Source organism: Oncorhynchus clarkii, chromosome 19 (genome assembly GCF_045791955.1).
Source record: "Oncorhynchus clarkii lewisi isolate Uvic-CL-2024 chromosome 19, UVic_Ocla_1.0, whole genome shotgun sequence".
Lineage (NCBI taxonomy): Eukaryota > Metazoa > Chordata > Actinopteri > Salmoniformes > Salmonidae > Oncorhynchus > Oncorhynchus clarkii.
The window spans coordinates 8,857,291-8,870,607 of NC_092165.1; the positions used below are offsets into that span (position 1 = coordinate 8,857,291).

The 13,317-nt window shown below is 44.7% G+C and overlaps 1 protein-coding gene across 2 annotated transcripts in view; it reads right to left on the bottom strand.

Moving 5' to 3' along the window:
- The window catches only part of LOC139374118 (CXXC-type zinc finger protein 4), a 30,507-nt gene extending 18,581 nt beyond the window's left edge, over positions 1-11,926 (bottom strand). Inside the window, exons 1-2 of one of the 2 annotated variants that reach the window (XM_071115115.1) lie at positions 10,931-11,926; positions 8,215-8,292 (exon numbers count right to left, since the gene is read on the bottom strand). In XM_071115115.1, the coding sequence (XP_070971216.1) occupies positions 8,215-8,292; positions 10,931-11,794 (942 nt within the window). In that variant the 5' untranslated portion in view covers positions 11,795-11,926. The remainder of the gene's footprint in view (positions 1-8,214; positions 8,293-10,930) is intronic. The other variant, XM_071115116.1, reaches the window with a different exon arrangement.
- Positions 11,927-13,317: the final 1,391 nt, after the last annotated feature.

A 13,317-nucleotide genomic window follows, 5' to 3' on the forward strand; every position in this document is an offset into this window, starting at 1 on the left:
GGAACAGTGGGTTAACTGCCTTGTTCAGGGGCAGAATGACAGATTTTTACCTCGTCAGCTCGGGGATATGTTTTTGCAACCTTCCGGTTACTAGTCCAACGCTCTAACCACCTGCCTTACATTTCACTCCACGAGGAGACTGCATGGCAGGCTGACTACCTGTTACGCGAGGGCAGCAAGAACCCAAGGTAAGTTGCTAGCTAGCATTAAACTTATCTTACAAAAAACAATCAATCTTAACATAATCACTAGTTAACTACACATGATTGATGATATTACTAGTTAATCTAGCGTGTCCTGCGTTGCATATAGTTGATGCGCTGCATGTTAATTTCTTATCGAATCACAGCCTACTTCGTCAAACGGGTGGTGATTTAACACTGTCGTTGCACCAAACCTAACCATAAACATCAATGCCTTTCTTTAAAATCAATACACAAGTATATATTTTTAAACCTGCATATTTAGTTAATATTGCCTGCTAACATTAATTTCTTATAATTAGGGAGATTGTGTCACTTCTCTTGCATTCTGTGCAAGCAGTCAGTGTGTATGCAGCAGTTTGGGCTGCCTGGCTCGTTGCGAACTGTGTGAAGTCCATTTCTTCCTAACAAAGACCGTAATTAATTTGCCAGAATTGTACATAATTATGACATAACATTGAAGGCTGTACAATGTAACAGCAATATTTAGACTTAGGGATGCCATCCGTTAGATAAAATAGGGAACGGTTCCGTATTTCACTAAAAGAATAAATGTTTTGTTTTCTAAATTATAGTTTCCGGATTCGACCATATCAATGACCAAAGGCTCGTATTACTGTGTGTTATTATGTTATAATTAAGTCTATGATTTGATATTTGATAGAGCAGTCTGACTGAGCGATGGTAGGCAGCAGCAGGCTTGTAACCATTCATTCAAACAGCACTTTAGTGCGTTTGACAGTAGCTCTTCGCTGTGCTTCAAGCATTGAGCTGTTTATGACTTCAAGCCTATCAACTCCTGAGATTAGGCTGGTGTAACCGATGTGAAATGGCTAGCTAGTTAGCAGGGTGCACGCTAATAGCATTTCAATCGGTGACGTCACTTGCTCTGAGACTTGGAGTAGTTGTTCACCTTGCTCTGCAAGGGCCGCGGCTTTTGTGGAGCGATGGGTAACGATGCTTCGAGGGTGGCTGTTGTCGATGTGTTCCTGGTTCGAGCCCAGGTAGGGGCGAGGAGAGGGACGGAAGCTATACTGTTACACTGGCAATACTAAAGTGCCTATAAGAACATCCAATAGTCAAAGGTTAATGAAATACAAATGGTATAGAGAGAAATAGTCCTATAATTCCTATAATAACTCCAACCTAAAACTTACCTGGGAATATTGAAGACTCGTGTTAAAAGGAACCACCCGCTTTCATGTGTTCTCATGTTCTGAGCAAGGAACTTAAACGTTAGCTTTCTTACATGGCACATATTGCACTTTTACTTTCTTCTCCAACACTTCTCCAACACATTATTTAAACCAAATTGAACATGTTTCATTATTTATTTGAGGCTACATTTATTTTATTGATGTATTATATTAAGGTAAAATAAGTGGTCATTCAGTATTGTTGTAATTGTCATTATTACAAATAAAATTAAAATAAGATTTTTTTTAATTCAAATCGGCATTGGCTTTTTTTTGGTCCTCTAATAATCGGTATCGGCGTTGAAAAATCATAATCGGTCGACCTCTAATATAGATACACATTCACAGTGTAACCAGCCAACACATTCACAGTGTAACCAGCCAACACATTCACAGTGTAACCAGCCAACACATTCACAGTGTAACCAGCCAACACATTCACAGTGTAACCAGCCAACACATTCACAGTGTAACCAGCCAACACATTCACAGTGTAACCAGCCAACACATTCACAGTGTAACCAGCCAACACATTCACAGTGTAACCAACCAACACATTCACAGTGTAACCAGCCAACACATTCACAGTGTAACCAGCCAACACATTCCCAGTGTAACCAGCCAACACATTCACAGTGTAACCAACCAACACATTCACAGTGTAACCAACCAACACATTCACAGTGTAACCAGCCAACACATTCACAGTGTAACCAGCCAACACATTCACAGTGTAACCAGCCAACACATTCACAGTGTAACCAACCAACACATTCACAGTGTAACCAACCAACACTTTCACAGTGTAACCAACCAACACATTCACAGTGTAACCAGCCAACACATTCACAGTGTAACCAGCCAACACATTCACATTGTAATTAGCCAACACATTCACAGTGTAATTAGCCAACACATTCACAGTGTAACCAGCCAACAAAACAAGGTGACACACTAACGTCATGCTATAGGAGAAGAGGTTCAAACGGACACAGATTTGATTGACACCAAGATAGACAAACTACTAAAACAGAAAACCGACACCCAGTCACATCGTAGCCAGAAAACAGCCAGCCAACGGTGCAACGTGATACGCTGAAGGCAAAGCGTTTAAAACTGAACTAATCTAAACAGACGACCCCCTGCTCGGTCATCCAGCTCCACACTGATCAGACACAGAAAGTGGTCACACCGCGTCAAAATAAACCAGCTCCTTTCCAGATCCTCCCACTGCTCTTCACAGTGGAACTACTCCAACTATCTCTCTCAGTGTGACAACCATAGAATAATGAATGATATAGTTCTATGGTGACAAAAACTACTTCCTTTTAGAATATAAACAACATTCTATAGTTCTATGGTGGATTCTAGTTCTACAACCATAGCTATACAATACATTTGTCATTGAACGTAAACAGCAAAAGTGACAACGGCTCTATATTTCAATGGACAACGTCCTTCCTGGTTTGTGAATGGAAAATACTGATGTCATCAACAGAGGCACCATCCATTCTATCCTCTTTGCTCGGGGGGCAGCGATTGACTTCACTCCTCTAGTGACATTCTCTAACCCCGAGGGGTTCAATCACATCAACAACAACAACAAAAAGCCTTAGAATGTCTTGCTGCACACGGTATCAGATGCTTGGCATGAAATATTCATATCTGAAAGCAGACCCGGAGTAAAGGGAGGTGGTGGTGATAGGCGTGGATCTGACTTGCAGAAATGGAGACGCTTTAACTGCACTGACCGATCTCTATATCCACCACAAATAGATGTCAGAAACTCACTTCCTTGTCAATTCCCTTGGATGAGAGAAAGAGAGGCAGAGGGATATTGGAAAGGGTTTTGTCAATGGCTGTGTTTGAAATGACCCCTATCCTCTACAGTATATAGTGCCCTACTGGTAAACAAGGAATAGGGGTCAATTATAGTGCACTACATTGAGAATAGGAAGCCATTTCAGACCCAGACAAACAGGTTGTTTTCTCCTGATTCTTCCTGAAAACAATAGACACCTCATCATTGCACCTACCATATTCTAAATGATAGCTGAGAAACACTATATTACAATTAGATGAATATCCTTCTGTAAATGTGCTAAGACCTAAACTGCCATGGTTGACGCAGTGGCCTCGTTGCACTTACTAACATCCGCTCTTCTCCCTTCACACGGGTTCCCAGTAATGACGAGATACCTTTAAGTTCTCTGCCAGAGCCGACCATCCATAATTTACCATCTGTTTAAAATTTAAAGGTGCCACACATTAACGTCCTCAGCACCTGCACTTTCACGCTGTCCACCCCGCCACGCTCCGTTGCGCTCCCTCATCCCACCTTCTTCCCCCGCTCCCTCATCCCACCTCTCCTATTATTCAGGCCAATGACAACGAGTTCCCTCTCTCCACCGAGCCGTGGGATGTTAAATCAAAACGGGGGCAGAGGGAGGAGACGGGCCGCGGGCTGTAAGGGCACCTCCGATTACACCCCAGACTTAATTGGTGGCAGTGGCAAAACTATCAATTCTTTAAGAGCTTTTGTGCTAGCTGCTGGCAGGACTGGGAGTATAGCCTAGCGGTGTTGCAAATGAAAGCTGACAAAGCCACCGCTGCTGCAAGGCAAATCTTAATAAAATAATAAATAAAATGTTAAAAAGACAAGAAGGGAACAAAGACCGAGAGACCCTGGCTTCTCATGAGTAGCCCAGGGTAGAGGGTAGCATGCAGGAATGCAGCAGGAAGGAGAAGAGAGGCTAGGTATGTATAATTAAGCGGTCTACGTGGCAGCTCGGTTGGCAAAATCCTATTGTCTTGACAGAAGCTTAAGGTTGCCCTTCAGGTTGAGACCACGCGCGTGTGAGGAGGCGTGAGGGTCTCATTCCCCCCCCCCCCCCCCCCCCCCGTCTTTTATTCCCTCACTCAGACCTCCGTCAAATTAAATCGGTGGTTTTAAAACTCAAATAAATCCAACAAGACAGAAGATCCGCCGATCTAAAAGGCCGTCTGTCCCTCAGGGTTATTTTATTTAATTCTCGCCACCCTCCACTCTACCTCGCTACTCTCTGCCTGAAGAGATTGGCTGGGAGGGGGGGGACTCTGCGTTATCTCCAGGGAGGCAAAGGTTGGGGGAGAGGGAGAGGGAAGAAAAGGCCACAGATTGGTCCTTATCTATTCTGAGCACACCTAAAACAAATTAGACTCGGGGCGCAGTCCCGCCGACGCGTCCGGTGATTATTTGGCGCGGCCTCTCTCTCATTAAGGGGCTTGAGATGGATCCCTGGCTCGATTTTCTTCAAGGTCCTGCCTCCCACCATTTTAGGGTGCCTTATCACGATAAAAAAATGTTGTTTTTTTATGCCAGAGGATGTTGTGCCGCTGCTAACCGCCGCGTTTCATCTGGCCATTTCATGTATTTCACAACACGCCACAAAGAGAGAGGAGGACGAGAGAGAGCGCTGCATGCACGCCATTTTCCGTGGCACTCTGTTTTTCCTGGGGCCGATGCCATGGCGGTGGCCTTTCAGATTTGCTAATTGAGAAGCGGTTTTCTGTTCAATGGGATTGTGCTCCATTTCTCTCTCTCTCCTGCATGTTAAGACAACCCATGGTATCAGAGATAGCCTGTAAACACCTTTCCAAGGCTAGCTAATCATCTCCTTTTAGTATATAGTGTCACGGTGAACAGTGGCTCTGTTTACAAGATACAAGGATACATTGGAAGCCTCAGAAACTCAATCAATAAAATATTACTTGAAATGTCTGAGGAATTGTCCCCTTGTCTCTCAAGCAGGCTAGGAAGACATACTCTTGCTGTTGACATCTTGCAGTAAACGTGAGCCTTATAACATCTTGTGTACAAATCTCAGATGTATTGAATCATTCTAAATGGGATAATATTTATTTATTGGCCAGATGGTAAGGAGGTTAGATTGTACAATAGAGTACCCATTTGTCAAGTAAAGTGAAGAACTAGCAGAGAGACTGGGAATAAAGGAAAATGTAGCAGACCGTCGGCCCCCGAATTTGTTTGACTGAAAAGGATACGCTATAGATCTGTACCAAGTACTACAATCTGAATGGGGAGTCTTAGGCCCTCACCCTGTATTGAATAGAAAAAGGTGCTGTTGAACATTTCTCTGGTCTGTGACATCACAAAGCACTATAATACGCCAACACACTCAGGGGGGGAAAGAGTCCTGCACAATGCCTTACTTCTCAGCGCCCAACACAGCAGCCATCTTTAAAAACAAACAAGCCAACCATCCACAATCACAGTTTGTCGTCGTCTTAACTCGCGTATCGTTATTCGTATGAATTTGTGAAGATCGCTCAATGAGCAATAGTAGCTTTACCACGTGGGGGAAACGGAGTATCTCATTCCCTCTGACAGCCCCTAGCGATCTTTCAATAATTCATGGTGCATTTAAGCTGCATCTCTCTCACCCTTTTAAACTGTTTATGAACACAACCTCTGAATGGGGCTGGTAGAGAAATGGATACACATTAGTCCTGGAAACTGAGTCCTTCCCTAAAATCAACTACAGTGTAACAGTGTGATAGCGCTCCACACACTAAGTGGTAAGACTGAAGTAAAAGAAGAGTAGAGATGAGAAATAACATGTGGGTTCAGTAAACACTTCAGTTGGAAGGTGCCTTTGGAAGCAGGACATAAGCATTTGGGATATACTCAGAAACTGTCTGAGTCACAGCCCTGGTGAGACCTGGCCTACCGTACCAGGGCTAGAATGACATTGTGTTTAACTGTAGGACGCAGGGCCCCCTTGCGGAGGAGACTTTGGTCTCAATGGGACTCCCTGTTGAAATAAAGAGGAGTATAGGTTCTCTCAGACACACGAACACCGACTGCACCTAGAACCCTGGAGCCACACCAGGCAGAGTTAGCTGCTGGGGAAATGTTAGGTTGGGTGAGATGCCTCCTCTACGCCACACTAATCCATTATGGGGTCAGACAGAGAGAGACACAGAGAGAGAGAGAGAGAGAGATGGAAAGGATGGAGAGTGAGACAGAGATGAAAGGGATGGAGAGAGAGAAAGAGAGAGAGAGAGACAAATGGAAGGGGTGAGAGAGAATGAGAGATTGCATTGCTTGCTGGGTATCTGTATAGCACTTTGACATCGGCTGATGTAAAAAGGGCTTTATAGATACATTTGATTGATTGATTGATTGATTGATTGAGAGAGGGAGGGAGGGAGGGAGTAAGAGAGAGGGAAAGAGATATGGAGACAAAGAGAGAATGAGGGAATGACAGATTGAGAGAGCGAGAGAGGCAGACAGACTGCTGCAGAACAGAACAGCACAGCGGTGACACAGGGCTATCCTCCAGGGTCCTGCATTAGTGCGCTAAATTAAAGGGGGTATTAGATTAAATTGGCTCTCCGATTTCAGGGGTGTGAGTAAAATCCTGATTTGCATTTATCCAGCGCTACTTAAGATATAATTAGTTCAGGGTGATTCCCATGTGGAAAACACTGACAACCAAATCTAACTGGCTTCTGCCGCTAGCTTATAGTCTCTTCCTCCCTTCCTAGGTGAGAGGTACAAGCTGCTAATGTTTACGTGTGTGTGTGTGGAGTGGGGGACTGTGAGTGTGACTGTGTGAGTGTGCCTGCGTGCGAGAGACTGTGTGCGTGCGACTGTGTGTGTGCGACTGCATGCGGGCGTGCAACCCCGTGACTGCGTGCATGCGACCGCGTGCGTGCGACTGCGTGCGACAGCATGACTGTGTGTGACTGCGTGCGTGCGACTGCGTGCGTGCGACAGCATGACTGTGTACGACCGCGTGCGTGCGACTGCGTGCGTCAGCATGACTGTGTGTGCCTGCGTGCACCTGTCCTGAAGTCTATACAAACTCGTTGGAGTGCTTATTTTCACCACGTTTGCGTCTCAACATGGAACCATGCAGGATTGTTTACAGCACTGAGATGTGGTGAAAAAGGAGTGAATCTGAACATATCAAAAATACATCCAGCCCAAGTGGGTGTGTAACTAACTTCACACCTTCTACAATGCCTTTGAACCCCAACACACACACACACACAGCCTCCTCGGCACAACCTGATTCTATAATTACAGGTACCGAGACAAAAATAATCATTACCGTTACCGGTAGAAGAGGAACCCCATAATCTGAATGACAGAACTCACAATTCAAGTACCTATCTCTCTTTTAAAAGCAAGTTTGGATTTGTTTTTGTTTTTCACACCCTCCCTTCCTTCCATGGTAATGCCAACGGTCTTAGTTGGCAAATGGATGTTTTTCCCCGAACCCAGCCAAACCATCCATCAGGCATGAAAGGGCGTCTTCCTGAACACCTCGTTTCAGAACACCTGTTAGGACCTGGGATGTGGAGTCAACATCAAATGAGCCTCTATTAGACACCTGCAACCTCCAGCATTTAACGACATCCTGTAAACACACATGCTAAAGGATACCAAAAGAAATTGCTGCACAAAAGAGTGTATTTTAGACAACTTCAAACTTCCAAGGAGTAGGGCATTCAAAGAGTTGGTCTGATAGTGACTGTGATGTCATCAGACCCCCCTTGCTTGAGGAACAATAGAGAACAAAAAAGGAAAGCCCCCCCCAGGACCACCTACTGAGATCTGCCTTTTGTTAAGTGAACTGGGTGTTAAATGAGGTGAAAAGGAGACTGGAGTAGGACTTTAAAACCCACAACAAGCAGGTTTCAGAGGGAGGTGCAGAGGGAATTTGTCTCTTGTGATTAAAGGAGTTATATGGCATAAAGCTGATGTTGATGTACTGGTAAACAAGCCAAGTATCAATAACACTAACCTGGTCCCAGGCTGTATAGCCAACGCCTAAGGTCTTTGTCAACAGATCAGGGACCAGTCTAGGAAAACACGGACCTACCTGTAACACGGGTAACAAGGATTGTGTGGTTTAATGGAGGCAGCAAAGTGATCAATATTTTACCACATACACCATACAGTCAACACTGAAGGCAAACCTGATGTAGTCATCGCACGCTAGAAATATGGGACCAAATCATTAACTTGACTAAAGTGAATGCACTATAAATTCTTCCAAACGTGACACCTTCAAATGAGGGACGAGATACATAAAGTGCTTTCATTTCTAAATGGTTAAACAGACCACAAAATACCCGCAAATAAAAGGTGACATTTTGTACTATCCCTTCATAAAATATTTGATCTCAAATCCAAAATACTGGAGTGTAGAGGCAAATGTTTAGCTTCTCTGTCCAAATAAATACACAGGGTAGTATATGCGTGTACCATACAGTCTAAACTGAATCCAAAATTTGAGGTAAACAAACTAAACCTGCATAGTGTACCGTTACCACAGAAACCATTAACTCACAACCCTTCAGACGGACCTAGAAGACAGTTCAGGACAGTATCATTACTAATTCCATCATAACATTCAGTCTGAAGCATGGAACCAGCCAACAATCTCACTTTCTTATTCACAGTCTGTTGGAACCAAACAAAATCCTGAACAAATTGGCGGTATGATGAATAAATAATAAAAAGATGTCCTGGGTCATTACTTCACTAGTTCCACAACAAGGGGCGGCAGGGTAGCCTAGTGGGGCGGCAGGGTAGCCTAGTGGGGCGGCAGGGTAGCCTAGTGGGGCGGCAGGGTAGCTTAGTGGGGCAGCAGGGTAGTCTAGTGGGGCGGCAGGGTAGCCTAGTGGTTAGAGTGTTACTAGTAACTAAAAGGTTGCAAATCACCGAGCTGACAAGGTTCAAAATGTCATTCTGCCCCTGAACAGGCAGTTAACCCAATGTTCCTAGGCCGTCAGTGAAAAAAAGAATTTGTTCTTAACTGACTTGCCTAGTTAAATAAAGGTAAACAACATGCATCCATCTGCATATTCACTCAGATCCTGTGCATTATTTAGGAGTTATGAATCAATGTTTCCATTGTTTTCTATAAGGTAGGCAAGAAACATCAAGGGAAGCAATAAGAAAACAGCCTAACAAGGAACAACATGCTTTCTTAAACCTGTCTCCTCCCTTTCATCTACACTGATTGAAGTGGATTTAACAAGTGACATCAATAAGGGATCATAGCTTGTCACCTGGACTCACCAGGTCAGCCTACGTCATGGAAAGAGCAGGTGTTCCTAATGTTTCGTACACTCAGTGTATGTCTGTATCTCCAAAGGAACAACGAGCTTTCAACACATTCATAACCAAGTTCTGAAAAATGTACGAGGGAAAAAAAGTAGACGAGGACTATTAAACGCTGAAAAGAGACGTACTGTACAGTAAGTTATTCAACATTAGACCAAGTGATATTATATTAGGACCCCTTTTTAAAAACTCGGCTCTACCTGCCACTTAACTATTGAACCAATCGCTGGCCCGTGCTGGCCTACCGCGCCATAGTGTGTTGTGGTGGTGTACCACAATACAAACCTGTGTTGTGTCAGAGGAAGTCATTACCATGAACACAATCTTACAACTATCTGTATTCCACCACAGTCCTTTATAAACAAAATGTCAGGCGCCAAATAAATCAATTAAAATCAGCCATTTAAAAAAAAACAGCCCTGCCCTCTGAATGTAGAGGGCACTGAAACTAAATGCTCTCGCTAGCTGTCAATTCTGTTTGTCCATTTTCTCTCTTTCCTTCCTTGGTCTAAAAACCAAAAACACACCCATACTAGTTTTTCCAGCACTATCCCATTACTGTAAGTGCATCACCCAAAAACCTTCCAGACGTCTTTGCATCACAATTGTTTTCTAGGGCCCATCATTACTGTATTCAAGTATGTGCAAAGTATCACCCCTAAAATATTGATCCACATTCGGTCATAATGGCGTCAAATACAATAGAAAATGATTTCACCTCAAAAACCCGCTATCCTCAATCAATTCCTATAGGATCAGGCGAACAGAATGTGTCTGGGGGGGATTTTATTTCATTACACCCCTCCCTCCGTATTAAACTAGGGGAGTGTTATGAGACGGACGCCATCAGCGGGCCCTGCCATCACTCTCACGGTGGTCGGCCCTGGTGCTTTGTGGGTAATCGATCTTCACCGTCCAGAGACGGTCTCCATAATTGGTTAAAATGACCGGGGTGCAGAGAGGGATGACTCTCTCACCCCCTCTCTCGCTCTCTCTGCTGAAAACCATTTCCCAGCTCTGGCTTGGAGTCGAGCCAAGCCCGGGGTTGTTCGGATGCGTTCCAGCCCCAGCCTGACTGGCAGCAATTACGGGGTGTCTGAGCCAAGCTCAGCTTGCGCTCCGCACAAACACCCCTAATTACTGCCAATTAGGCTAGGCGGGTAGGCAGATTGGAGAAGCCGGGGGGATGTTCAGGCATGGGTGGGCATGGAAACTATTTTCAAGGGCTTAGAAAACGTGACTGGATGAAAAGGTTAATACTTTGGAGTGCGGGGAGGGAGAGAGGACGGTGAAGGAGGGGAGAGAAGGATAATAACAAAAGAAAGGAAAAGGGGGAGGGAGTGAATGCCCCCCCCCCCCCCCCTGGTTTCCTGGTTCTATTTTCTCACCTCCAGCGACGAGCCGGGTTTCTTTTTCAGCTCCTCACATTTCCTGAACTTGCAGATCTGGTGGCCCGTCTTACGGTTCCGACAACTGCTGCACACGCCGCAGTTGATTAGCCGCCGGCAGGGCGCGCACACCCCGCACCGCTTCCTTTTCTTCTTCGCCGGGTTCCCGCCGGACGCCGAGGAATTATTCTGTGGGCAGTCTGCCAGATTGGCAATTTGAAACGCACTGTCTGTAACGGCTGCCGAGGCTGCGGGGGAGTGAAGGGCTGTCATGACGATGACCCCGGGAGGTAATGAGATGCCCCCTAAAGCCGGAATGGCGGAAAAAGTTCCGACACGTTCCTGGAGATTCATTATCTCTGCTTCGCCGGCGCCGCATTTCAGCTTGTTCATGCATTCTCCCGCTAAAGGTCTGCAGTGTTCGGGGGATAAGGTAGAGAGGAAATTATTATTTGCCATTTGCTGTAGCGTTTCTGGCGGCACGCCATGCTTCCCCGGCCTCTGGGAGTCATTCCTGTGCATGCTGGTCCTATTAGGGTTTATTGTGGCCGATTTCCTCCCCCAGAGCATGGCGTTATCGCAGTTCCACGGGGACATGCCTATCCGGGCACTGGGGAAAATGGGGGTCGTGATGCGGGCGATCTTGGCCGTCTGGCCGAACGCGCCGTTGGTTTTGTAAAAGTTTGCGAAAGAGCGGTACCGTTCCATCTCGGCGTTATAATCCAAAAGTTGGCTTAATCCACCATCCTGGAGGTTCTGCAAGTTCTGCAGGTTCTGCAGGTTCTGAAGGTTATCCTTTTGTAAGAGAGACACGTCTGCGTTCTGTCCGTTCTCAATGCAGAGAGCATTGTTTATATTAGACATGGCTGGGGGGCGGTTGAGCAGGGTTCACTGGGGAAGAGTCCGGGGTCGCCGTCAACGGTGGCCTTCGTCAAACTAGAAGCTGCTGGTTACCACCAACAATATGTTACCATCCTGCTTCTGTCTCCTCCAGCACTAGAACACAAAGAACAAACAATTACAGACACAACAGGAAAACAACATCCTCAGCCTAATCAATTTCCATTTTCTGTCCAAGTTTTTCCATGAGATAAAAAGCTGATAAAAGGCGTTTGACGAATCAGCTGGCATGTCATTCATTTTCTTCTTTGGGACTATTTTATAATGAAACGCATCTCAAACTATTGGAGCAGATCCTTATCTGGTGACAATAATATAATAGCTGTGACACACCAACATGTCATAACGGGATACAGGAATTAGCTTGCTGGAGAAGACAGCACTAGCTTCGTGTCAGAGAGAATATCAAGAGATTTTTCTTAATATGGTTGTCAAAGGATTCCTGGATATATTGAAATAATTCTTATCAATTATGTATTTATGGTATATTCTGGCAGAGGATAAACAAATACATATGGATGGGATATAAACGACACCAGTCACTTTAACAATATAAGCACAATATTCAACCAAAAAGTATCATCCATGCTCACTGAAACTAACTACTCTGGAACGTCAACACAAAATCCCTGACATTATCCTGATGCTCTACAGTCTCCAAAACACTGTGCACATTGAACACCTCACGAGGGACAACATGCTACATTATCTTCACCATCACTGATGCTCTTCTAAAGCCATAAGGTCTCTTCCATGTAAACCCACTCCCGTTCGGCCTCTTAATAGCACCTGCTATTCATTCATGGGTCCCGGGTTCTATTACAATGACAGCGGAGAGAGACCACCACTGGTGAATTTCAATCCAACCCGTGAAGCCACAGACAGACCTCCACAGACAACCGTAGTGTCAAGTGCCTTAGGGGGGAGAGTCCATTTCCTCTCTTCCCTCCCTCCCTCTCTCTCTCCCCCCCAGTCTGTCTGGAATTGGTTTCCACTGATAAAAGCCCCATTAGACACTTCTCTCTATCTCCCTCCCTCCATTAACTTTTGCAGGCTCTTTCATTCTTTGTTTAATTGCCAAAGCCAATCCATTGCGGGTAAACACTGAAGCATTTTGAGTCTCTTCCATGGTACAACCCAACAGCTAGCTCTCAAAATGAATGATAAATATCCACACAGGAACAGTGGAAGCACAGAGAGAGAACAACTGCCCAGCAAGCAGTAATTGTGCATACATCTCCTCTACCACAAAATGAAATTCCTGAATTATGAAATCCATGCCAAATAATGGATTAACCGTTTTTGTTTTATTAATATTCAACTTGAGGACAAAGCTAAAATAGATAGTTTTTCTAAAATCACAATATTAAACAAATGTTATAGTAACGGTTTGAACACAATGACAGCCTACCTGATCATATGAAGCAAATATCCATACAAATGCATAATATAGATATAGATAGAAAGATAAGATAGATAGTAGGTGG